The sequence below is a fragment of the Peromyscus maniculatus genome, chromosome 6 (assembly GCF_049852395.1).
Source record: "Peromyscus maniculatus bairdii isolate BWxNUB_F1_BW_parent chromosome 6, HU_Pman_BW_mat_3.1, whole genome shotgun sequence".
Lineage (NCBI taxonomy): Eukaryota > Metazoa > Chordata > Mammalia > Rodentia > Cricetidae > Peromyscus > Peromyscus maniculatus.
Window position 1 is genome coordinate 72220816 of NC_134857.1, and position 27844 is coordinate 72248659.

Genomic DNA, 27844 nt, shown 5'->3' on the forward strand with positions numbered 1-27844 from the left:
TCATTTTTCACTAATTATTATTGCATGTATATATGTACATGTATTTACATATTTTTTTCATTTTTCTCTTTTATTAAAAATGGACTTTTTCTCACTTAATATATCCTGATTATAGTTTCCCCTTCCTCTACTCCTCTCAGTATCTTAGTGTTTATGTTTCTCTTGTGGTAGCATGCAGAGTACCTATCTGTACCAAAAATGCTAGCACATAGGGATAAAGAATCTATGTAGTTTCAAGCTTGACTTCTCCATGTTTAATGAGTTGTGTGGGTGTTGTCTTCAACAATGTGGCCTTGTAATCAGTTTGGAGAGAGCAACCTATATAGCAGCCTACTCCTGTGATCTTCATGCCCCTATTGCACCAGGGGTCATGGCCTACCAGGCCAGTTGTTATTGTACTCAAATAATTTACAGATGGGTAAGATTGATGGTTACTTTTCTCTGGTAGCATGCTCAGCATCTTCCAGCACCATAAAACCTAGCCAGTAGGTATGATGCTTCGATATCAAAGCCTGAATATGCTGTGTTCTGTGAACCACAACTAGGCATCCTCAGAAATAGTGTCTGAATGAGGTAATCTAGATCCTGAAAGATAAATGTCATCCTTTTTCTCTCATCTGTGGATGGTAGTTTTGTATCTTCAGATATATTTCACTGGAATAATCATAGAGGTCAGAAAATTAGTAAGGTACCATGGGTCTGGAGCTTTCAAGAAGAGATAGAAAACAGTGGTATAAAGGCTTTAAGAAGGATCAATGGAACTCATCAAAAAAAAATTATCCACCATGACCAAGTAGGCTTCATCCCAGGGATGCAAGGATGATTCAACATATGAAAATCTGTCAATATAATACACTATATAAACAAACTGAAAGGGAAAAAAACACATGATCATCTCATTGGATGCTGAAAAAGCCTTTGACAAAATCCAACACCCCTTCCTTATAAATGTCTTGGAGAGATGAGGGATAAAAGGAACATACCTAAGCATAATAAAAGCAATATACAGCAAGCCAACAGCCAACATCAAATTAAATGAAGAGAAATTCAAAATGATTATACTAAAATCAGGAAAAAGACAAGATTGTCCACTCTCCCCATATCTATTCAATATAATACTCAAAGTTCTAGCTAGAGCAATAAGACAACAAAAGAACATCAAGGCAATACAAATTAGAAAGGAAGAAGTCAAACTTTTGCTATTTGCAGATGATATGATAGTCTACATAAGTGACCCCAAAAATTCTACCAGGGAACTCCTACAGTTGATAAACACCTTCAATAATGTGGTGGGATACAAGATGACTCAAAAAGTCAGTAGCCCTCTTATATACAAATGATAAAGAGGCTAAGAAAGAAATAGGAGAAACAACACCCTTTACAATAGCTACAAATAATATAAAATATTTTGGGGTAACTCTAACCCAACAAGTGAACAACCTGTATGACAAGAACTTCAAGTCTTTGAAGAAAGAAACTGAAGAAGATATCAGAAAATGGAAAGATCTCTGCTGTGGGATGTTCTCTATGCTGTGAATGTGTTTCTCTGACTGATTAATAAATAAAGTGCTGATTGGCCAGTAGCCAGGCAGGAAGTATAGGCAGGACTAAGAGAGAGGAGAATTCTGGGAACAGGAAGGCTGAGTCAGGAGACGCTGCCAGCTGCTGCCATGAGGAGTAGATGATAAGATACTGGTAAGCCACAAACCACATGGCAACTTAGAGATTAATAGAAATGGGTTAATTAAAGATATAAGAACTAGATAGCAAGAAGCCTGCCATGGCCATACAGTTTATAAGTAATATCATCTTCTGAGTGATTATTTTATAAGTGGGCTGCAGGACTACAGGGGCTTAGAGGGACCAGGAGAGAAACCCTCTAGCTACAGGTCTCTCATGCTCACTGATAGGTAGGATTAACATAGTAAAATCTTACAGCAGTCTTACCAAAAGCAAAAAGCAATCTACTAATTCAATGCAATGCCCATCAAAATCCCAACACAATTCCTCACAGACTTCAAAAGAAAATACTCAACTTCATATGGAAAAGCAAACAACCTAGGATAGCTAAAACAATCCTGTACAATAAAGGAATTTCTGGAGACATCACCCTCCCTGACTTCAAGCTCAGCTATAGAGCTATAGTAATAAAAACAGCTTGGTATTGGCCTAAAAACACACATGGATCAATGGAATATAATCAAAGACCCTGACAAAAATCCACACACCTATGAACACCTGATTTTTTACAAAGAAGTCAAAAATATATAATGGAAAAAAGAAAATATCTTTAATAAATTGTGCTGGCATAACTGGATGGCAGCACGTGGAAGATTGCAAATAGATCCATCTCTATTGTGCTGCACAAAATTCACGTCCAAGTGGATCAAAGACCTCAATATAAACCTAGTTACACTGAACCTGACAGAAGAGAAAGTAGGAAGTAGCTTTGAATGCATTGGCACAGGAGACCACTTCCTAAATATAACACCAGTAGCATGGACATTGAGATTGACAACTAATAAATGGGACCTCCTGAAACTGAAAAGCTTCTCTAAGGCAAAGGACACTGTCAATAGGACAAAACAGTAGCCTACAGAATGGGAAAAGATCTTCACCAATTTTACATCTGACAGAGGGCTGACCTCCAAAATATATAAAGAACTCAAGAAGCTAGACATCAAAATACCAAATAATCCAATTAAAATATGGGATACAGATTTAAACAGAGAATTCTCAACAGAAGAATCTCAAATGGCTGAGATATACTTAAAGAATTGCTCAACCTCTTTACCTATTCAGGGAAATGCAAATCAAAACCATTCTGAGATACCATCTTATACCTGTCAGAATGGCTAAGATCAAAAACATTGATGATGGCCTATGTTGGAGAGGATGTGGAGTAAGGGGAACATTCCTCCACTGATGGTGGGAGTGCAAAACTTGTACAGCCACTTTGGAAATCAGTATGGTGTTTTGTCAAGAAATTGGGAATCAGTCTACCTCAAGATACCACTCTATATACCCATAGGATGCTCAATCATACCACATGAACACTTGCTCAAGTATGTTCATAGCAGCATTATTGGTAATAGCCAGAACCTGGAAATAACCTAAATGCCCTTCAATTGAAGAATGGATAAAGAAAATGTGGTACATTTACACAATGAAGTATTACTCAGCTGTGAAAAACAATGACATCAGGAAACTTGCTTGTAAATGGATGGAGGTAGGAAAAAACTATCCTGAGTGAGATAACCCAGACTCAGAAAGACAAATATGGTATGTATTCACTTAAAAGGAGAAAGTAAATGTAAAGCAAAGAATAACCAGGCTATAATCCATAGCCCTGGACAAGCTAGGTAACAAGGAGGACCCTAGGAGGGATAAATGGATTGCCCTAGGAAGAGGAAATAGATGAGATCTCCTGAGTAAACTGATGACTGGGGGGGGGCGGTAACAGGGGAGGGGGGGATGGGAACATGAGTGATCCGGATGGTCAAGTTGGGGGAGGGTCAGAGAGGGAGAGCAATGAAAGAGGTATCTTGATAGAGAGGGCCATTATGGGGTTAGGGAGAAACCTGGTACTACAGAAACTCCCAGGAATTTACAAGGATGACCCCAGACAAGACTCTAAGCAGTAGTGGAGAGGGTGTCTGAACTGGCCTTCTCCTGTAGTTAGACTGGTTACTACCCTAATTGTCATCATAGATCCATCATCCAGTAACTGAAGGAAGCAGATGCAGAGATACACAGCCAAGCACTTGGTCAAGCTCCATGAATCCAGTTGAAGAAAGAGAGGAGGGATTATATAAGCAAGGGGGATGGTCAAGATTATGACAGGGAAGCCCACAGAGATAGCTGACCCAAGTTTGTAGGAGCTCACAGACTCTAGACTGACAGCAAGGGAGCCTGTATGGGAAAGACCTAGACCTTCTGCATGTGGGTGACAGTTGTGTAGCTTGGTCTGCTTGTGGGGCCTCTAGCAGTGGGACCAGCCCCTTTTCCTGGTGTATGAGCTGGCTTTTTGGAACCTGTTCCCTATGGTGGGATGCCTAGCTCAGGCTTGATGAAGTGAGGAGGAGCTTGGTCTTGCCTCAACTTGATATGCCGTGTTTTGCTGACTCCCATGGGAGGCCTTACCCTTTCTGAATGGAGAAGGAGGAGGAGTGAATGGAAGGGGAGAGTAGAAGGGAGGTTGGTGGAAGGAATGTGAGGAGAGGAGGGAGAGGAAATTGTATCTGATATGTAAAATAAATTTAAAAAGTTACTAAAAAAGTTTTAAAATAAAGTAAAAAAAAAGAAAAAGAAAAAAATGTAGTTAATAGTGGGACAACAATGCCCCTTCTAGACACCACAGACTAAGAAATAATTTTCCAAGTGCCAGGAATGTGTTTTCTTTTATGGAATTGTTGGCCAGTGAGTACCCAAAGAACCTCAAACATTACAGACTATTGCATGCTCTCCAGAACTTGATGGAAATGTCATTCTTGTTCTCTAACACAGATACTTAGTATTATGAATTTTCCTCTAAGTCCTGGTTTGACTGCAACTCACAAATTTTGAAATGTATATTCATTTCTAACTAGTTCAGAGAAACTTCTGATTTTCTTTGAGGCACAATTTATTTTGTGTTTTAGTTTCTAAATCTTTTAGTTTTCATGGATTTTTCTGTTAGTTTCTATCTTTTTCTTGGGCTTTTCATCATTATTACATTTACTTGTTTATTACATGTTTGTGTACACGTGTGTGCATGTGGAAGTCAAAGGACAACTTGCAGGAATCAATTCTCTTATGTAGATCCTGGGGATTGAACTCTGGTCATCAGACTTGATATCAAGTATCTTTACTTACAGAGCCATCTCACCGCCCCCCCTTCCCAGTTTTTGTTTGTTCCTTTATTTGTTGAGAGAAAGGTTTTGATATTTTGCCTAAGCTGGCCTTGGACTTACTGTGATCCTCTTGCCCCAGTCTCTAAAGTGCTAGAAAACAGGTATGCTTTGCTATGTATTTTTATTTCATTGTGATCAGAGGTTATACTTCACAGGATTTTTAAATAGTTTATTGAGGCTTATTTTATGACTCAAAATGAGCATATTTAACAACTGTTCATGTTTACTTGGAAAGGATTACATTCTGATATTGCTAAAGAAATTATTCCATATGTACTGATTAAAACAGGCTGGTTGACAGCATTCTTTAAGACGTCTATATCCTTGTCAATGTTCTGATTTTTTAGTAATTATTAAGTGTTTTTTAATCTCTGACTATAACTATGTCTTTTTTCAATTTCCGTCAGTTCATAATGATACTCAGGATTGTATTGTCCCTACTGATACTGATCCTGCCTGAGCTTCCTTTACTGTCCTGTTGGCAAGGAAATAGTACTAGGCTTTAAGCTTGGGCAATCATAGTATTTACTTACTTCATTTACCTTCTTTATTATTCAAGAAGTGAAAACTATTGTGGAATTTTTTGTTCTTTTTGGATATTAGTTGTCAAAAGTTAAGAGTTTATCTAGTCCATGTTACTCCATCTTTCCAAAAATCCTGAAGGCAGTAACTGAGCAGAGACAGAAAGGAGAAGAAAGACTAGTATCCAAAAATGGCACTTCAGAGAGAGGAAATAGAGAAGAGAAAGCCCCTGGCCCATAAAGAAGCCAAGGTGGACATAGCAAAAATAATAACAGGAATAGCAAGAGATGAAAGCAGAGATATGCCCACACCCCTGTTTTAGTGTGTTCCACTGTGGACTTGTACTGTGCTGTGACTGCAGAGAATAAAAACAGAGGCAAGCAAATCAGTTAGAAGGCCAACAGTACCAGCACCAAATGATGTAGCTGAACAAAAATACAGCAGTGGAAATGCCAAGAAAGCCAATTCTCACCTTCACATGGAAGACATGATACAAAGCAACAGCATTTGTTGACTATTAGCCTGTGATGAACAAAAGCCAGATGTCTACAGCTCTAGAGAACTTTGCACTATTTTGAATCATTATATGTGCTGCCAAGAACAGGATCTCTAGCAGGTCAGAGAAACCGGAGAGGAGATGTGGATAGGTGAACTATTGGATCAGAAACACAGACACACACAGGAACCTTATCGGAGAGCCAAAGCCTAATTCTTTATTTTATTTTTCTCTCTGCTGGTTGTCCTTCCTACTCTGTTCTTTTTCTGTTCTGTTCCTTTACCCTGTTGTGTATTTTTTACATTTTTTCCAGTTTCTCTCCTTCTATCCCCCTGATGTTTCCCTTCTATTTCTTCCCTGATCTTTTTTCTTCTATATCTCTCCTTCTCCTATATCTCTTATTTTTCTCTTATCCCTCTTATCCTCCTAATACAAAGATCTTTATGCAAGAAAAATTAATTCACAACCATAAGTTACATATTTTACAAAAACAAATTAAAATCTTTACATAAGAAGTATTCATATTAAGATTATAAGTTACGCATTTTTCTTAGAAGCCCATAAGTAGTTAAACATTTTTCTTTGTATTAATTTTTCCCACCATAACATCTTCACCCAAATGCAATGGTTCTTTTATAACTGATTAACAAAGTTTTAGCAAGCTAAGTATATTTCAGCAAGTTGCTTTTATACTGGCAGGCAGCTGTTTGTGGCTTTAGTGGAACAGAATTCTATTCTTTCTTCTACTCTAGAGAAACTTTAAATGAGTGTCAATTTACCATCTATTTTCCTTTACATGCAATAGAGTCATTAAATTATTTTTACAACTTTTCAAGGTGGTGCCTGTGGTTAATTCTGTAAGTTACATGACCAAGGAATTCAGGCCTAATCTTGGGTGTAGGGACATAATTGTTTTCTTTGATCATCAGCCTGTTTTCCCACAGGAGGAATTCATGAGTCTATAATGCATGAAACTTCCTTGTTCTTATTGTTCATCTTCTGTAAATCTCATATCCAACAAAACAGAAGGTAACTTCTAGCCTATTTTCATCTTTTTTGTATCTCTTATAAGAGCAATTGGCAGAATAACCTAAACCATTTCCTAATCATCTTCACTAATTGTCTTAACCACCTGTATCCCTTAGGGTGACTCAGAAAATCCAGTTAAGTCAAAGATTAAACTAATCCTCATTGCTCTTATAAAAATCATCTTCATTATGAGCTGCAAGTAAATTGCCCAGTGAGGGGTGAGATTTTTCTCAAGAATCAATGACACTATGCTAGATACAATGGGATTCCTTCATATAGTAATCACACCATGCCAAATGAAGCAGCAGGAGCATGGCAACAGCAAAGAGAAGGAAACAGCAGAAGCAAGGGGCATTCTGGAAACAATCCTTCTGGGGCTTTGCCTCTCCAGGATGGACCCAGAGTAGCTTTGTTATAGTCTGGGCTGTATTCCATAAGCTCCATTGCTGTCTGAAGCTCCTCTGACATGACCACTGGCAATAGTGCTTTATATCTGAGAGATAATTTTATGGATTAACTCTCTTATTATGAATACCAAATAAGCAATAGGTATGCATTTGAGGCTTTTCCAATGGTACAATGCACATCTGCCCTTAGTGAAAATTTCTCAGGTATAGTAACCAAAGCATATAGGACTCTCTTTTCAATTGGCCATCTCTGAAATGGAATGGATGGAGATGGGGACCAAAACTGAGAGTATTTATGTTTGTTAGTGTAAGAGCAACCATCCAAAGGTCCCTCCCTTTACTATCATCTCAAAATAGAGAACCCTGCCTGACAAATAGTTAACCCCAGGTTCCAGAATGCTGAGTTGTGGAAGTAGTAGATAAGTGAACCAGATCTACAAGAGGCAGGTTCTGAACCTGGCTGGTATGTACCTGACTCAACTTGCCTCTGGCTTCTGAGACCCGAAAGGGTTGGGTTTTGCTTCAAATGAACTCCAGCTGACAACCTTGAGTAGCTTGCATGAGAAATAACAGTGATGCTTAACAAGTCAATTTATATTTAGGTAGAAGAATACTTAAAGTTGCAAAGTATTCAATCGTACCCAGATCTTAGTCAGGAAATGTCTCCCTGTCACTTTGACTGACCTGCTTAACACTATTCATCTGTCTGAATCCTATGGGGTGGAGAAGCAGGAGGAAGAAAGTAGACATCCAGAAATTTATGATCCAGCAGAGACTACTGAGTATCTGGCTATTTTTTGAAGAGAAATTATATAATTTTTCTATGTAGAAAGCCACAGAAGAATCCCTGATTTCAAGACTCAATGGGTAAGCATTCAGGGAGAAGATGAGGTGGCAAAGACTGCAACCAGCCATGAAGGAGCTTTTAGGGGGCAGAGTTGAAACACATCAGATTAGAGAAACAGAGTAAGTTACCCCATATATACCTGCCCCAGTGGAAGAGAAACATAGAGTCTCTGTATAATGAATTCAGGGATAAGCTCCAAGCTGGTATCCACAAAATTAGTGCTTCTGGTCTGAGGATTCTCTCCTTTTGGAGGAGAGTTTTCATCATTATCATAACCATTACAAGTGGCATAAAAATTACTGGCATAATAGTCATTTTTAATTAGGGGCTCATCAGCCAACAGAGCCAGAAATACTCTGAAGCAGATCAATTAAACTTTGAAGCAGATCAATTAAAGCCAGGATTTGCTTTTTTAAAATAATAATTGATATGCTAAGATGATGATTAATCCCAAGTGCAGTATCTATCATAAGATTTTTAGCTCTCAAAACAAAACTGGTAACAGTATTTTTCATAACAATATTATCACTAAAATAGAGAAAATCTAATTATTTTAATAAAACCTATGAAACAAAATAGCACCTTTTTAATTTTGAGTTAAAATTGTAATTTCTGTGTTATGTAACTACTTTTTTGCTTTAGACACTGTAAACTTTTAGGTTTTAAAGCAGCACATTGAAGAAAATGTCAGCTATCCACAAACACAGGTCTACACAGCTAACAACAGGCCTCAATCACTGTGCAGTGGAACTTAGTTTGGTTCTTTAGACATAACCCAAGAATCATAAATTTAGTTCTATGTCATATCTGTAGTCAAGTCTTCTAGTTGGAGCAAATTCAGGAAGCAGGTATCAGGGTGGCCCCGGTGGGCAGCTAGGCTCAAAACTATTTTTCTTCTGGAGCAAAGCCCCATCCTCTCCCTCCGTGTGGATTCCTCCCTTTCAAGGCAGGTCCACCCCAGAGATGAGTAAACGTCATCTTTAACACCTTACACGTGAAGCATCGGTCTCCCTAGGCCAGGGTTTCTGCAGCTACAAGTGTCACTTGAACAAAACTGGGGATGTAAGGTGGGGCAGTTGGATTAGGGAGCACAGGGAATCCCTGAGACATTAGTCACCTTATCATAGTTACATAAAATAATTACTCTATCTGAGTTTTGCAATTATCTTTCTAAATTAGTGACCTAGTGTCCCTCTTCTAAGACGTGAATCACTAAGGAAGAAAATTCTCACTGAGGGAAAAATGAGAAGGGAAGATGAGTTTTACGCATATCCAACTTTATCATGCTTCTTAGAGTCTGTATATTCAGAGGTGACTTAAAGTGAGCAGAGAAGATTTAAGCACTTAGCTTAATTAGTGCCAGAGAGAAGGTATGAGTAAGTGGGTGGATTACTTTATTTATACTAGGCTAAAAAAAACATAATTAATTTCTTAAAGGGAGCATTGTCATACCCAACACTAATAATCAATATTAATTTGATTTTTTTTTTACTTACAAACCCAGTACCAAATGCTTACAAATGGCTCCAAAATCACATTCATGATTAAAAGGTCATTTTTTTTTATCCACCAAGTGATATTTTTAAAAAAATGCAAAAATGCACATATGACTTCCAGTGACTTCACAATGACTGCAGTGGTTCTGGACTGTGTAAACAAGCAACAAAACCTCAACAGCTTTACTTAACAGCAATCCCCTTTAACTTGCCAGAATAAAACTCCCAGCCCACCGAGTGAAGTCTATCATGTCAGTAATAATTTGACTCTTTCTCTTCAGTCAGGTTTGACTTTCAGTAAGTTTCCAAATCTATCCTGAAGCAATTTATTTCCACCCTAGTGCCATGGGTTAGTGGTTTTTTGGCTGCAAGGACCTTCAGACTTCTGAAGGAAGAAGCTAGCTTGGAGATGTGCAGTTCTGTCAACTTCAGTGAGCACCCGAAGGTTCCAGATGGGACATGTGAGTTAAATCTGCACTAAGCAAGTTATGTAAGCCCCATGCTGCATTCCTGAAGCCTGGGTGTGCGGGTGGGCTTCTCCTCTGGATTCTATTGCCCTGGTGCACGGAACTCCAGATATCCATCATCATGTGGAAAACTAAAAAGGGGCTCTGGAAGAGAAAGCAATTCTTATATAGTACTTCCTAACTTCGTCATGGACTTTTCATAGAGTTCAAACCATGAACTCTACTCATTTGTAAGATTAAACTGGACAGAAAGAAGAAAAGAAATACACTGAATTCCTGTTACATGCTAAGCATTATCTGAACTGCTAAACCAAGTTATTCTCATAGTTGTGTAATTATCCCCACTTCCCAAATGTGTAAACACAATCAGATATAGAAATGTTCCCAAATTTTACTGGTAGTATATGTTGAAATCTAGTACAAAAGTGATCTATGTGTCTTGATGTAAAAATGCCCACCCCCAGTCTATCATTCTAAGCTTCCAGAACAGATCCTTAAACAGCTCCAAGAGAAGAGACAGTTAATTCATGCTGATGGACTTGCAGGAAGTCTTAGGGGCAGCTCTCAGTTGAGTTCACTAAGTATTCCTAGAATAGGGACTCCTGAGAATCACAGTGAGTGGAAATGTTTGGTTCTCATGAAGAAGTAATTTTTTTTTTTTTTTTGGTTTTTCAAGACAGGGTTTCTCTGTGTAGCTTTGTGCCTTTTCCTGGATCTCGCTCTGTAGACTAGGCTGGCCTCGAATTCACAAAGATCCGCTTGGCTAGGATTAAAGGCGTGAGCCACCACCGCCCGGCAAAGAAGTAATTCTTACTTGGATCCTATTGCAGGATCTTAATCTGAACATGACAACATGACAGAAAAAAAAAGATAACTTTAATTTTGATAAGGTGACCCCATAGGTATGATTATATGCAGGAACAAATGAATCAGACATTCAGTAGAACTAATGCCTGGGACTTTCACACATGCAGTTAAAGTTTGTTTTAATAGTATGAGATGTGTATGCTTATGTAATAGCACATGAGCTTCACCAAATGGCCCCTGACTACCCAGAGCAGGGTGGGTGTGAGTGGGTAAGCAGTGGGTGATGAGAGAATGGGAAGGAAGGAGGCCCAAGGACAAAGGAACTGCATACCCGAGACTGCCCTGATGGCGCTCCGGGCTTCTGCTTCCTCAGATTGTAACTTGTTGAAGCTAGGTAAGCAAAAGTCTCTGCAGATATCACCACAGCAACCTTTATGCCCTAAAATACCAGAAATGGTGTTCCTTCCCAGAAGGCACTTAGGCCCCTCTTAGGTAGGGACAATACTTATTCCATACTGCTGCTCAAATGGCCTGACATATCCACTTGTACCCAGACAATAATAACATTTGGTGGTTATCCAAAGGGAAACAGAAGCAATGGAAAGTTCATGGAGACTTCCCAAGAATACTGACTCTGTAGGAGCCATTTTATTTCACAGCCCAGCACAACTATCACCCACTAAATTATATACTTTCAAAGTCCAACTTTTATGGTATATGAAATATATCTCAAAAGATAAGTTCTTTTTTAAAAGTTTGGAATTACCTTCTGGATAATGCTTTTGACAAAGGCTTAGTATTTCTGCCTTTTTAGAGCCTATTATAGGCCCCTAACTCACTTTTTAAAATCAATTCTTATGTATAAATTTGGATGACATGAAACACTTGCCCAAAATGAGATTGTATAGTTTACTAGGTGGTTATTACAGGGCACATACCACCTCCATCAGTGAGTAAGTGCTTTCATTCAGGTTCTTTAAGCTGGGAAGCCCAAGCCAAGAGAATTTTTAGTTCCTCGGGGAATGAAGCTGGTAAGAGGCAGAGCTGAAAGTTGAACTCACGTCTTTCTGACTACAAAGACTATAATTTTATCCATTATGCTAAGCAAGTAATAAAAAGAAGAAAGACTGAACACAAAGAATACCAAAAAAAAAAAGAATTGCTAAAGTTCTGAGTCAGTAGGCTATGGAAAAGTTTCCAAGTTCTAAATGAATGCTGGAATTCAGTACAAGGCTGGCTTTAAATTTAATTCAGGATGGATGTGAGGCACCAAAGTCTTCCTGACAAAACCACTTTCACAAAAAAAGAAATACAATTTCAAAAGAGCCACACAACTTAGAAGGACTATACTATCCATGGGAAAAAAACCTAACTTTCTGTGGCTGTGTTAGCTTAGGAGTCCCTTGGTTATAGGAGTAATGATGTCTTTCAGGGGCAAATCCATTAGCATGTCTGTGAACAGATATTCATTCTATATGGCTGTCAAGCTCTAGGGATTGCCTGGATAATAACTGTCCCCAAGGCAGTGCCCAGACAGAAGATGACAGACCCCAGACATGTGGTGAACCTGAAACTCTAGGCCAGGCTTCAGTATCCAGTAGGGTGAGTCACTTTTCCTTCTGATGCCACTGTGATCTTCGTCCCAATTTAAATTTTTTTATGCTTTTATTTCATGGTCTGTAAAGGAAGCGACAATAGTATTGACCTTACAAATTTACTTGAGAAATAAAAATAGAAAAGCAAGCAAAAACAGAAGACAGTGATCACTTCACTAATGATAGCTGCTGTTACCATTGCGTGGTGATGAATACAGAAGAGGTGATTTATCATGCCTAATGCAGTTTTCTAATTATTTTGCTACCCTTAAATACACATGATATACATTATGTACATATACTTTCCCAAGAGATTAGGCCTAAAGATGCCAGACTACCAGTGAATATAGGGCACTGGAAGAAAGTCCTGCTCTAAAGTCATCTTAAACATGTTTAAAAACATTACTTTTACTTACAGACCCTATACTTGGATAGCCAAAAAAAAGTAGCTTACACAGAACCAGAGAATATTTCATCTTTTCATGGCTTGCAGCATCTCATACATTAGCCCTTCATATTATTGTGTTTCAGTAGACCTGGCATTCTTAAAATGGTGTACATATGGTATAAATCTGAGATTCATTTATGCATAATGGTTATATAATAAGGTTGCACTAACATAATGGTTACAGCAACAGTGTACAATAAGATAGTTATATGTTCGATTCTCAACACTTTTATCATATAGCTATGACTTTGAATGCTTTTAAACCAATGTCTTCATTTGTGGGGAAAAGCACACATGCAAATGTTATGAGACAACATGATAAGAGAGATATGTTCAACACAGTATCTGAATACAGTAAATTCTCACAAATGGTAGCATAATATTATTGCAAAAGTCATGAATTGAGTAAGCATAGTGGCCTGGGTCATTTGCAATTCAAAAAAAACCCCTTCACTGTGTACCTGCCAAGTATCTTAGACTCTGCTATCTTCTTTGAACACTAGATAATGAAAACTAATGGCACAAATCAGTCCTCCACAGCAAGGTCTCTGCTTCTCACTGTGTATGACCCTAGAGGAGAGTGTCCAGAGCATGTCTCTGTTGTGGAAGGCGAGGCCATTAACACCCTTTCTGCAATCATCTTACAGACGAGAATGTGAAGAAGGAAGATAAACATGCAAGGGGTGGAGTTAAGTTAGATTAGAAATGAATCAGCCCATCCCACAGAAGACAGCACCCAGGCTAGAAGCTATATAAGGGTCACTGTCCTAATCTATCGACACCCTGCAAGCTGCATCAGGCCTAATCCTACTTGTTCCTTTGGTGAACCAGGTGAGAGGAATTTAAATCTATAGGATATGGTGCTCTTGTGCCGGATATCCTGAGCTAAGTCTGAGCTCAGGCATAGAGACTATCGTAGTTTGCTATTTTTCCTTTTGTTGTTGCTCCTTTTATTTTTGGTTTGCTGTTTGGGTCGGTTAATTTAGTTTATTCTGAGTCTTTAGAAATCAATATGTCTTTATCAAGTCTGTCTTTGTCTAGGCCAGAGGTTCTTAATCTGCAGGTCATGACCCCTTTGGAGGTCAAACAACCTTTTACCAGGGCCACATGTCAGATATCCTGTATATCAGATATTTACATTGAGATCCATAATATTAGCAAAATTAGAGCTATGGAGTAGCAACAAAAAAAAATTTATGGGTGGGGGGGTCGCCACAACCTGAGAAACTATATTAAAGGATCACAGCATTAGGAATGTTGAGAACCACTGTTCTAGACCATCTCATATTCTCCCTAATTTTTCCATATGTCATCTTTTCTGGGCACGTGAAAGAGACTGGTAGGATGGTGTAGTTTCTTTGTGGGTCAGTGTTGGTTCATAGAGCTTTGAGATCTAATTCTCCATTTTCAAATTCTTGTCTGGATTGCTAATGTGTAAAAGGAATGGTGTTTTATCGAGGGCTGATATTATGCCAGTTTCTGCCTTGGGATAAGGGCAATACTATCTCTAGGTTCTAAAGTATCAAAGTATTATTGAGACACTTGGCCCATTTTTAATTTTCCTTAGGACTTTTGGGTCTAGTTTGCTTTCTGATGAACAAAAAGGGTTTAGATGTTAAGGCATCTCACACTCTTGCCCCAGCTGGGAATGGGGGAACATGCATGCAATTCTGCCACTTGGGAGGTGGAAGCAAAGGAGATCAGTAGTCAATTGCCAAGCTTTGCTAAAAAAGCAATTTTTGAGGCCATCCTGAGCTACATGAGATCCTGTCTCTAAAATAAAAATAAAGAAAGAAAGGACTGAAGAAAGACCAGAAGGGAGGGAAAGGAAAGGAAGAGAGAAAAGAAAAGAGCCTGAGCAAATAACTGAACAGGTAAAGTGCCGGCCACACATGCATAAGGGCCTGAATTTAGATGCAGAGCACCTATGTAAAAGCTGGGTGTGGTAGCATGTGTTTGTAATCCAGTGCTGGGTTAGGGAGAGAAGCTGCTGCCTCTCTAGAGCTCATGTGCTAGCCAATCTAGCCAACTCAATGAGTGCCAGGTTCACTGAGAGACCTTGTCTCAAATACAAGGTGGAAGACTGGAGGAATGGCTCAGTGTCTAAAGAACTTAGAGTACAAATGTGGGGGCCCAAGTTCAAATGCCTAGAACCCATGTATAGCTGGGCACAGCAGTGCACATCTAAAATCCTAATGTTCCTATAGCTAGTCTGGCAACACAGTGACAAACACCATACACAAAGGAAACCATGAGGCCAGGCAGCAGTGGTGTATGCCTTTAATCCCAGCACTCGGTAGGCCAAGCCAGGAGGATCTCTGTGAGTTTGAGGCCAGCCTGGTCTATAGAGTGAGATCCAGGACAAGCTCCAAAACAACACAGAGAAACTCTGTCTGGGGGGGAAAAAGGAAACCATGACTCAAACAATGTGGAAAGTGCTGAGGTTTTCCTCTGATCTCCACACATGCACCATGGCACATGTGTGCCTGTTCTCATGCACAAATACAAATACACATACAAACCCTCACATATCATACACACACTTACATAACATACACAATTCACTCGCATATAAAGGAAAGATATAAAAACAATGTGAAGGATGATTTGTTTTCCACACACATGTCCATATATACACATTGTATCCCCAAGCACAAATGTGCATGCACACCCACACAAACACATACATGTATCACACACATGCCAGGAAATAAATGAAAAGGAAAAAAAGAGAGAAAAGAAAAGAAGGGGCAAGAAGAGGTATGGAGAAAAAAGAATAGGAGAAAGCAGAAGAGACAAGACAGACTGGGAAATTTGGAAGTCAAGAGTAACACCAGACACCACTATACTCAGAGATATTATATCAAGAATATATTAATCAAATAAATGATATGTAGAGCTGAGATCATCCCAGTTAGTCTAGGAACATGCCCAAAGTCCCCACTGTGTTGACTGACGTTACAGAATCACTGAGCCATACTTATACGTTGAGGTTGAAGAAAGAGAAGAGGTTTTAAGTTATTTTACCAGCAGTTCTCAACCTGTAGGTCATGACCCCTTTCATAGGGATCATAGATCAGATATCCTACATATAATATATTTACATTGTGATTAATAACAGTAGCAAAATTACAGTTATGAAGTAGCAATGAAAATAATTATATTTGAGGGTTATTACAACATGAGGAACTGTATTAAAGGGTCTCAGCATTAGAGAGGTTGAGAACCACTACATTATATTAAAATAAGACCTGTTAGTAAATTGAAAGATAATGAGAACTCTCTCTGACCCTTTCTTTCTATCTATCTCTGTTTCTTTCTCTCTCTAGGTTCATTTAAACTTGGGGAAAACAAGATGACAGACCTCTTAAGAAGTGTTGTCACTGTCATTGATATATTCTACAAATACACCAAGCAAGATGGAGAATGTGGCACACTGAGCAAGGATGAGCTAAAGGAACTTCTGGAGAAAGAGTTTCGTCCAATTTTGAAGGTATGGGCCAAGTCTGAAGGCTTCTGGGGTTCCGTATGTGTTCTAAGATCAAAATTAGTGGGAAAGTGCCCAGCCCCAGCTGATTTTGAGCAAACCCAAGGAATAGACCTTTGAACTAGGGCATCATAAATCTATTAAATCTGTGTATATTTTTTAAAGACAGATGTTTCTTCCATACATTCCTGTGCACTTCCACTTTTTAGAACCCAACTTTCTCATACACTCAGGCTTCCCATTCCAAGTAAATAAATAAATTTGTGCTAAGAAATTAGCCAATTGGGGGCTGGAGAGATGGCTCAGAGGTTGGGGGCACTGACTGCTCTTCCAGAGGTCCTGAGTTCAATTCCCAGCACTCACATGGTGGCTCCCAACCATCTGTAATGAGATCTGGCATCCTCTTCTGGCTTGCAGGCATACTTGGAGGCAGAATGTTGTATACATAATAAATACATCTTTAAAAAAAAGAAATTAGCCAATTGATTGATTGATTGGTTATTCTAACAAATGTGGAACAATATTATAAAGGAATGTCATCTTCTTCCACAGATCACAATGGTCTTTATTTTCTATTAACCCTTCATATATGCTAGGTACTATTAACCTAAAGTAATACTCAAATGAATTAAAAATCATATAACGCACAATATATACTAGGTAATACTAGGTTATTTTAGCTGAGAATAAGGCTGGGCTAACCAAGTCTTCCTTGATGTGTCTCTCATATACAGAATCCAGATGATCCAGACACAGTAGATGTCATCATGCATATGCTGGATCGAGATCATGACCGAAGACTAGACTTTACTGAGTTTCTTCTAATGGTATTCAAACTGGCTATGGCCTGCAACAAGGTTCTTGGAAAAGAATACTGTAAAGCTTCAGGGTCAAAGAAGCATAGACGTGGTCATCAACAGCAAAAGGAAGAAAGTGAAACAGAAGAGGAAGAGGAGACACCGAAACAGAAATCAGGTTTGAGACATTCAAGTTGGAGTGAGGGAGAGGAGCATGGACATAGTTCTGGGAGCTCATCAGGAACTGGAAAACGTAGACGTAGGTCCAACCCTAGGTGGCTGGAAAGGCAAAGTGAATTCTCCAGCTCAGAAGAACTTAGGAAAAAACACCATGAGTCTATCTCTGGTCACTCTTGGAGCAGTAACAAAGAGAGACATGGTTCTGGCTCTGAAGAGTTAGAAGGAAAAAGAAACAACTCACATAGTAGATCCTCTAGTGAGTCTGGGGAAGAATATGAATCTGGATCTAGGTTAAACAGTCAGGGAAGAAACGGTCATAGTAGATTGTCACATGGACTGGAGAAGAACAAACATAAATCAAATTCTACTCAGTCAAGAAAGGATGAAGAACAAAAGCTTGGGCCTAGCTCTTCAAGTTCAGGATATAGTAAGGTACAAAGTCATACCTGTGGTTACAGCAATTCTGGTGGATGTTGCAAGCCACAAAATGCTTCAAGTTCTTGTCAGGCAAGTAGCTCTGGGGGGCAAGGAAATCAATCTTGCTGTACCCAGTCAAGATGTCAGTCAGGAACTAGCAGAGGACAAGGCTATGGATGTGTCTCAGGAGGTCAGTCCTCTAGATGTTGTCAACCTGAACATAGATCCTGTAGCCAGTCTTCTAGTCAGAGAGGGTATGGATCTAAACAATGTGGTCAACCTCAGAACTGTGGAAGTCAGCAGAGGATGGGCTCATGTCATTCATCATGCTGTGGGTCTGGAGCAACTCCATCTTCTGGTTATGATCAACATGGAACCAGGTCCTGTGGACACCCTTCAAGCTGTCATCAAAAGGGATATAGTTCCAGTGAATTTTCCAAGTGTGGCCAGCATGGGTCTGGTTCAGAGAAGTCATCATGCTGTGAACAACATGGAACAAATTCAAGGCAGTCTTCAGGCTTTCAACAACATGGACATGGATCAGGTCAGTCTTGCTGTGGACAACATGGTACTAACTCAGGTCAAGCCACAGGTTGTAGTCAACATGGGTCTCACTTGGGGCAGTCATCTAGTTTGGGGCAACATGAGTCCGGTTGTGCTCAGTCTTCTAGCTCTGGGCATCATGGGTCATCAGGTTCAGGTCAGCCATCTAGTTCTGGGCATCATGGGTCTGGATCTGGTCAATCTACAACTTCTAAGCAGCATGGGTCTGGTTATGGTCAGTCATCTAGCTCTGGGTATCATGGATCCAGTTCTGGTCAGTCACCAAGTACTGGACAGCATAAGTCTGGTTCAGTTGAGTCATCTAGCCCTGGGCATCATGGGTCAAGTTCTGGTCAGGAAACTAGCTCTAGGCATCATGGGTATTCAGGCTCAAGTCAGTCATCTAGCTCTGCAAAGCATGAGGTTGGGCCAGGTGAGTCATCAAAGAATGAGAAACATGGGTCTGGTTTAGGTCAGTCTTCTAAATCATGGAAACAAGGGCCTACATATAGTCAGTCATCTGGACCTGGTCAACAGGGGTCTGGATATGGGCAATTACAACATGGACAATCAAAATCAAAGTTTGATGAAAAACAGGGAAATTCACAAGCACAGTCAAGAGACAGCAGGAGACAGGCTGAGACTGGTCATCAACAGCATTCACACTCAGGATCTGGAAGAAGTCCCAGAGGGGCACCTGTTCATTCTGAGTCCAGTGAAGGTGAGGAACACTCAGTAGTTTCCAGGGGACACTCAGGATCTACTCAAGGTCATGGTGGAGTTCAGCATGGAGAGTCTGGGTCCCCAGGTCATGGACCACAGGGACATCCAGAAAGGCAGTCTAGGGACAGCAGTAGACAGCCTCAGTCTGGACATCAACAGTCCTCACATTCAGGATCTGGGAGAAGTTCCAGAGGGGCACCAGTTCACTCTGAGTCCAGTGAGGGTGAACAACACTCAGTAGTCTCACACAGACACTCAGAATCCACACATGGTCATGGTGGAGTCCACCATGGACAGCCTGGTTCCCAAGGTCATGGACCACAGGGACATCCAGAAAGTCAGTCCAGGGACAGCACTAGACAGCCTCAGTCTGGACATCAACAGCCCTCACATTCAGGTGCTGGGAGAAGTACCAGAGAGGCACCTGTTCATTCTGAGTCCAGTGAGGGTGAGGAACACTCAGTAGTTTCCAGGGGACATTCAGGATCTACTCAAGGTCATGGTTCAGTTCAGCATGGAGAGTCTGGGTCCCCAGGTCATGGACCACATGGACATCCAGAAAGGCAGTCCAGGGACAGCACTAGACAGCCTCAGTCTGGACATCAACAGCCCTCGCACTCAGGATCTGGAAGAAGTCCCAGAGGGTCACCTGTTCATTCTGAGTCCAGTGAGGGTGAGGAACACTCAGTAGTTTCCAGGGGACACTCAGGATCTACTCAAGGTCATGGTGGAGTTCAGCATGGAGAGTCTGGGTCCCCAGATCATAGACCACAAGGACATCCAGAAAGGCAGTCTAGGGACAGCAGTAGACAGCCTCAGTCTGGACATCAACAGTCCTCACATTCAGGATCTGGGAGAAGTTCCAGAGGGGCACCAGTTCACTCTGAGTCCAGTGAGGGTGAACAACACTCAGTAGTCTCACACAGACACTCAGAATCCACACATGGTCATGGTGGAATCCACCATGGACAGCCTGGTTCCCAAGGTCATGGACCACAGGGACATCCAGAAAGTCAGTCCAGGGACAGCACTAGACAGCCTCAGTCTGGACATCAACAGCCCTCACATTCAGGTGCTGGGAGAAGTACCAGAGGGGCACCTGTTCATTCTGAGTCCAGTGAGAAGGAACAACAATCAGTAGTTTCGAGGGGACACTCAGGATCCACTCAAGGACATGGTGGAAGTCAGCATGGACAGCCTGGGTCCCAAGGTCATGGACCACATGGACATCCAGAAAGGCAGACTAGGGACAGCACTAGGCAGCCTCAGTCTGCACATCAACAGCCCTCACATTCAGGTGCTGGGAGAAGTGCCAGAGGGTCACCTGTTCATCCTGAGTCCAGTGAGGGGGAACAACACTCAGTAGTTTCGAGGGGACACTCAGGATCTACTCAAGGTCATGGTGGAGTTCAGCATGGAGATTCTGGGTCCCACGGTCATGGGCCACAGGGACATCCAGTAAGGCAGTCCAGGGACAGCACTAGACAGCCTCAGTCTGGACATCAACAGCCCTCACATTCAGGTGCTGGAAGAAGACCCAGAGAAGCACCTGTTCATTCTGAGTCCAGTGAGGGTGAGGAACACTCAGTAGTTTCCAGGGGACACTCAGGATCTACTCAAGGTCATGGTGGAGTTCAGCATGGAGAGTCTGGATCCCCAGATCATAGACCACAGGGACATCCAGAAAGGCAGTCTAGGGACAGCACTAGACAGCCTCAGTCTGGACATCAACAGCCCTCACATTCAGGTGCTGGGAGAAGTACCAGAGGGGCACCTGTTCATTCTGAGTCCAGTGAGGAGGAACAACACTCAGTAGTTTCGAGGGGACACTCAGGATCCACTCAAGGACATGGTGGAAGTCAGCATGGACAGCCTGGGTCCCAAGGTCATGGACCACATGGACATCCAGAAAGGCAGTCCAGGGACAGCACTAGGCAGCCTCAGTCTGGACATCAACAGCCCTCACATTCAGGTGCTGGAAGAAGACCCAGAGAAGCACCTGTTCATTCTGAGTCCAGTGAGGGTGAGGAACACTCAGTAGTTTCCAGGGGACATTCAGGATCTACTCAAGGTCATGGTTCAGTTCAGCATGGAGAGTCTGGGTCCCCAGGTCATGGACCACATGGACATCCAGAAAGGCAGTCCAGGGACAGTACTAGACAGCCTCAGTCTGGACATCAACAGCCCTCACACTCAGGATCTGGAAGAAGTCCCAGAGGGGCACCTGTTCATCCTGAGTCCAGTGAGGGGGAACAACACTCAGTAGTCTCACACAGACACTCAGAATCCAGTCATACTCAAGGTGGAGTCCACCATGGACAGCCTGGTTCCCAAGGTCATGCACCACAGGGACATCCAGTAAGGCAGTCCAGGGACAGCACTAGACAGCCTCAGTCTGGACATCAACAGCCCTCACATTCAGGTTCTGGGAGAAGTCCCAGAGGGTCACCTGTTCATCCTGAGTCCAGTGAGGGGGAACAACACTCAGTAGTTTCCAGGGGACACTCAGGATCCACTCAAGGTCATGGTGGAAGTCAGCATGGAGAGTCTGGGTCCCCAGGTCATGTACCCCAAGGACATCCAGAAAGGCAGTCCAGGGACAGCACTAGACAGCCTCAGTCTGTACAACAGAGGCCTTCGCATTCGGGTTCTGGGAGAACTCCCAGAGGGTCACCTGTTCATTCTGAGTCCAGTGAGCATGAGGAACACTCAGTAGTTTCCAGGGGACACTCAGGAGCTACGCAAGGTCATGGTGGAGTCCAGCATGGAGAGTCTGGGTCCCCAGGTCGTGGGCCACAGGGACATCCAGAAAGGCAGTCCAGGGACAGCACTAGACAGCCTCAGTCTGAACATCAGAGGCCCTCGCATTTGGGTTCTGGGAGAAGTCCCAGAGGGTCACCTGTTCATTCTGAGTCCAGTGAGGGTGAACAGCACTCAGTAGTCTCACACAGACACTCAGGATCCACTAAAGGTTATGGTGGAGTCCAGCATGGAGATTCTGGGTCCCAAGGTCATGGACCACATGGACATCCAGAAAGGCAGTCTAGGGACAGCACTAGACAGCCTCAGTCTGGACATCAACAGCCCTCACATTCAGGTTCTGGGAGAAGTTCCAGTGGGGCACCTGTTCATTCTGAGTCCAGTGAGGGTGAGGAACACTCAGTAGTTTCCAGGGGACACTCAGGATCTACTCATGGTCATGGCGGAGTCCAGCATGGAGAGCCTGTGTCCCAAGGTCATGGACCACATGGACATCCAGAAAGGCAGTCTAGGGACAGCACTAGACAGCCTCAGTCTGGACATCAACAGCCCTCACATTCAGGTGCTGGGAGAAGTGCCAGAGGGTCACCTGTTCATCCTGAGTCCAGTGAGGGGGAACAACACTCAGTAGTTTCCAGGGGACACTCAGGATCCACTCAAGGTCATGGAGGAGTTCAGCATGGACAGCCTGGGTCCCCAGGTCGTGGGCCACAGGGACATCCAGAAAGGCAGTCCAGGGACAGTACTAGACAGCCTCAGTCTGGACATCAGAGGCCCTCGCTTTCGGGTTCTGGGAGAAGTCCCAGAGGGGTACCTGTTCATCCTGAGTCCAGTGAGGGGGAACAACACTCAGTAGTCTCACACAGACACTCAGAATCCAGTCATACTCAAGGTGGAGTCCACCATGGACAGCCTGGTTCCCAAGGTCATGCACCACAGGGACATCCAGTAAGGCAGTCCAGGGACAGTACTAGACAGCCTCAGTCTGGACATCAACAGCCCTCACATTCAGGTTCTGGGAGAAGTCCCAGAGGGTCACCTGTTCATCCTGAGTCCAGTGAGGGGGAACAACACTCAGTAGTTTCCAGGGGACACTCAGGATCCACTCAAGGTCATGGTGGAAGTCAGCATGGAGAGTCTGGGTCCCCAGGTCATGTACCCCAAGGACATCCAGAAAGGCAGTCCAGGGACAGCACTAGACAGCCTCAGTCTGTACAACAGAGGCCTTCGCATTCGGGTTCTGGGAGAACTCCCAGAGGGTCACCTGTTCATTCTGAGTCCAGTGAGCATGAGGAACACTCAGTAGTTTCCAGGGGACACTCAGGAGCTACGCAAGGTCATGGTGGAGTCCAGCATGGAGAGTCTGGGTCCCCAGGTCGTGGGCCACAGGGACATCCAGAAAGGCAGTCCAGGGACAGCACTAGACAGCCTCAGTCTGGACATCAGAGGCCCTCGCATTTTGGTTCTGGGAGAAGTTCCAGAGGGGCACCTGTTCATCCTGAGTCCAGTGAGGGGGAACAACACTCAGTAGTTTCCAGGGGACACTCAGGATCCACTCAAGGTCATGGAGGAGTTCAGCATGGTGAGTCTGGGTCCCCAGGTCGTGGGCCACAGGGACATCCAGAAAGGCAGTCCAGGGACAGCACTAGACAGCCTCAGTCTGGACAACAGAGGCCCTCGCATTCGGGTTCTGTGAGAAGTCCCAGAGGGTCACCTGTTCATCCTGAGTCCAGTGAGGATGAGGAACACTCAGTAGTTTCCAGGGGACACTCAGGATCCACTCAAGGTCATGGTGGAGTCCAGCATGGAGAGTCTGGTTCCCCAGGTCATGGACCACAGGGACATCCAGAAAGGCAGTCTAGGGACAGCAGTAGACAGCCTCAGTCTGGACATCAGAGGCCCTCACATTCAGATTCTGGGAGAAGTCCCAGAGGGTCACCTGTTCATCCTGATTCCAGTGAGGGGGAACAACACTCAGTAGTCTCACACAGACACTCAGAATCCAGTCATACTCAAGGTGGAGTCCACCATGGACAGCCTGGTTCCCCAGGTCATGGACCACAGGGACATCCAGAAAGGCAGTCCAGGGACAGTACTAGACAGCCTCAGTCTGGACATCAACAGCCCTCACATTCAGGTTCTGGGAGAAGTTCCAGAGGGTCACCTGTTCATCCTGAGTCCAGTGAGGGGGAACAACACTCAGTAGTTTCCAGGGGACACTCTGGATCCACTCAAGGTTATGGTGGAAGTCAGCATGGACAGCCTGGGTCCCCAGGTCATGTACCCCAAGGACATCCAGAAAGGCAGTCCAGGGACAGCACTAGACAGCCTCAGTCTGGACATCAGAGGCCCTCGCATTCAGGTTCTGGGAGAAGTCCCAGAGGGTCACCTGTTCATTCTGAGTCCAGTGAGGGTGAACAACACTCAGTAGTTTCCAGGGGACACTCAGGATCCACTAAAGGATATGGTGGAGTCCAGCATGGAGAGTCTGGTTCCCCAGGTCATGTACCCCAAGGACATCCAGAAAGGCAGTCTAGGGACAGCACTAGACAGCATCAGTCTGGACAACAGAGGCCCTCACATTCAGGTTCTGCGAGGAGTCCCAGAGGGTCACCAGTTCATTCTGAGTCCAGTGAGGATGAGGAACACTCAGTAGTTTCCAGGGGACACTCAAGATCCACTCAAGGTCATGGTGGAGTCCAGCATGGAGAGCCTGTGTCCCCAGGTCATGGACCACAGGGACATCCAGAAAGGCAGTCTAGGGACAGCACTAGGCAACATCAGTCTGGACATCAACAGCCCTCACATTCAGGTTCTGGGAGAAGTCCCAGAGGGTCACCTGTTCATCCTGAGTCCAGTGAGGGTGAACAACACTCAGTAGTTTCCAGGAGATATTCTCAATCCTCTCAAGGGCATATTGGAGTTCAGCATGGAGATTCTGGGTCTCCAGCTCATGGAAGACAGGTGTCTCCTCAAAGACACTCTGGAACAGAGAGTTTTCGGTCATCCAGTTCTAGACACCAGTATGATTCCAGTCATCATTGGAGACATGGCAGCTATGGCTGTGAGGAGTATGACTATGGCCAGTCAGGCTATGGACCTTCCGGAGGCAGCAGAACTAGCAGCCGCAAATCTAGTCCTCTGAGGTCATCTCATAGAGGTTCAAGTACGCAAGTGTCAACATATGGACAGTCTTTGTCTCTTTCTCACCATGCAGGATTCAAAGGAAATGAAGGAATGGGAGGGCTGGTTTTAAAATACAGAGATTCTGACACTAGTCACGGTCATTCACTTGACCACTACAATCTGACTGATTATGATACAACTGGAAATGTAGTTTCTAATCATCCCCAATCTTTAATAACACTTGAACATTCAAATGACTATGATACTAAATATGGATATAGTATAAATGGAAAACAAGAAACTACTCTAAGTGAGCCAATTGATCAATCTGGTTTCAGCCATAGTCAATATACATCATTTCAGGAACATTCAGAATCCAATTCAATCGGAAATCAAACTGGATTCGGCACCAATAAAAGGCAAGTGTATAACCATGGCCAATCAAGTGACAGCTACCAGCTCTCAAGTGACAGCAGATATGCAAATCCAAGATCTTCTCCCAGTAACTCTCTTCAGAGCCTATACTATATGGGAACTGAGGAGTGTAAATATTTACCAAGTGTAACCACGTTTGGTGAGGGAAGACTAGGACAGGAGCCAGGTTATAATCCATCAGGGACCATCAGAAAATATAGTCAATATGTAGATGACAAGGAGACAAGAGACTCTGAATTCAGAGGTTACCATGAAAAGAGGGACATGAACTTAGGTTCTGCCTTCGTAGACAGCAACACTCCACTATACACATATGTCCAAGAACAAAGATATCATTATTTTTATTGAGAAGCCAGTATAAAATATGATAAACCGAGATAAGAACTAAATCAAAGGGAAAAAGTAGATACACATAAGATAATAAAACATCCAACATGATTCCTTATTTTGGCAGTAGGTGGTATATTCTTTCATATTAACTGTACTACTATTTTGATGTTGTTTGGTGCAAGATCTTTTTGTAGGACTCCATAGACATTGAGCTTCTTGGACAGAAGAAAGTAAACAAAGTAAAAAGTATTAGAACTGTATTCAGAAATACAAGATTTAATGTATGATTTTGGTATTTGGGAATTAAAATAAATATTTGAAATTTCTATGAGATAAGTATTTGGGTTTTCCACATGTTGTTGTAATTTTTTGATTAAAACCTTATCCAAGAAGCAAAGGACATAGTTTTGGAGTCACAATTTTTCTAGCAATATTATATATAACTCATTCTGTGTCCTGAACATGAATTTGATTGTTTCCTGGGTGGAGATTCAGAATACTTTTATCTTTTGTGTCACCATTGGAACTCTGTATTATTATTGAATTTATTGTCATGATTTCCTACATAGAAGATTCAGAAAATTGTATTGGATTAAAATTTGACAATAAACTTTTCATCTGAATATATTTTCTCTATTTTTATTTCTACAAACATAACTCCATCCCAAGGGGTCAAGTGTACATTTTTCTTCTCGCTCTTGGCAACTAATAGCAGTAACATACTCAGAAGCTAATAATGCAGAGTCGAAGGAAGAAAATCAACCACACCTAGTCCTTTTCTCCCTTCATTTACTGTCCAAGGAAGACTTTATACTGAATTGACTAGAAATGTTTTTATTAATCATTATCAACACAGAAAAAAATAAATGTAATTCCAAATGTCCATTTCCTAATGTAGTCCAAGCTCTGGGAATAAGATTTATGTGCTATAAACTTTCTCTGTCAAATACATGAATAGAAATATCCATGCCAGTGGAGGTTATAAAACACCTACATTTCCTATAGAATAAAAGTATTTGTTCCTTACTAGAAGGAAAAAATTTATAAATTTGTTATGAACAGTAAAAAAAAGAAACAGAAAAATATGTACAAGATACTAACTTCAGCAGAAAGTTGACTACTACTATTGTACCAATGATAATTTCCAGAATGCCAAAACAAGTTTAGAGCTTTAAAATTTTCCCATATTTGCAGTTTCAAAGAAAAGGCCAAACAAAACATATTTAGTAAAAGAGTAACAAGTTTTTAACAGAATTTTACGTCCTGCATTTCTTTGCCCCTAATTCAAACTGTTTTTCTTGACCTTCCTTGTGGAATTCAAGCTAAAGAGAAATTCCTGAGTGAGAATATAAGACATTTCAAAATGGTGGAAGGAAGGTACCATGCCATCACCTCTTCTGTAAGGAGGAACCACAACAGTAGATGTTGTTATATTCTGAGATGAGTGGCCATGAGTGAACACCAGAGCTAGGAAGATAGAGTAGACCACTGTAAGAATCATAGATCTGGGACAGAAACTTACTTACTGAGAAACTGAAGATTCTGGCATCTACCACCCATAGCTCCACAACTTCAGGGGAGGAGTATTCTGCAGTCACATGTAGGTTGTGGCCTTTGCAGGGTAAGAGTGAGAATCCTACCAAACTCTACCACAATAAAACATTTAACATGATTCCTCATTTTGGCAGTGGGTGGTATATTCTTTCATATTAACTGTACTATTATTTTGATATTGGGATGTGAGGAATCCCACCTACTAGAATATTTCATGACACTCACAGAGTTTTATTTAGATAATAAACTAAAACTTAGACAATCTAAAGTATACCATAACATACAAATACAATGAAAGATTTAAAAAAACTATTTGATCATTTCATTGGGTGAAGAAAAAACATTAAAAAAATTCAAAACCCGGCTGGAGAGATGGCTCAGAGGTTAAGAGCACCGGCTGCTCTTCCAGAGGTCCTGAGTTCAATTCCCAGCACCCACATGGTGGCTCACAACCATCTGTAATGAGATCTGGCGCCCTCTTCTGTG

At 42.1% G+C, this 27844-nt stretch overlaps 1 protein-coding gene across 1 annotated transcript; it reads left to right on the plus strand.

Annotated features, from left to right (window-relative positions):
- Positions 1-22352: 22352 nt before the first annotated feature.
- Positions 22353-26420, plus strand: LOC143274033 (uncharacterized). The gene is made up of 3 exons (XM_076575315.1): positions 22353-22520; positions 23238-23420; positions 23528-26420. The coding sequence occupies exons 1-3, from the start codon at positions 22353-22355 to the stop codon at positions 25820-25822; spliced, it is 2646 nt and encodes an 881-aa protein (XP_076431430.1). The 3' UTR covers positions 25823-26420.
- Positions 26421-27844: the final 1424 nt, after the last annotated feature.

Excerpts from the sequence above, each read along its gene's own strand:
- LOC143274033 (XM_076575315.1), top strand. The coding sequence starts at position 22,353 with ATGGCGGAGTCCAGCATGGAGAGCCTGTGTCCCAAGGTCATGGACCAC. Across the intron at positions 22,521-23,237 it reads ACCTGTTCATCCTGAGTCCA|GAGCTACGCAAGGTCATGGT; the intron begins GTGAGGGGGAAC and ends GGGGACACTCAG. Across the intron at positions 23,421-23,527 it reads ACCTGTTCATCCTGAGTCCA|GGACATCCAGAAAGGCAGTC; the intron begins GTGAGGGGGAAC and ends CGTGGGCCACAG.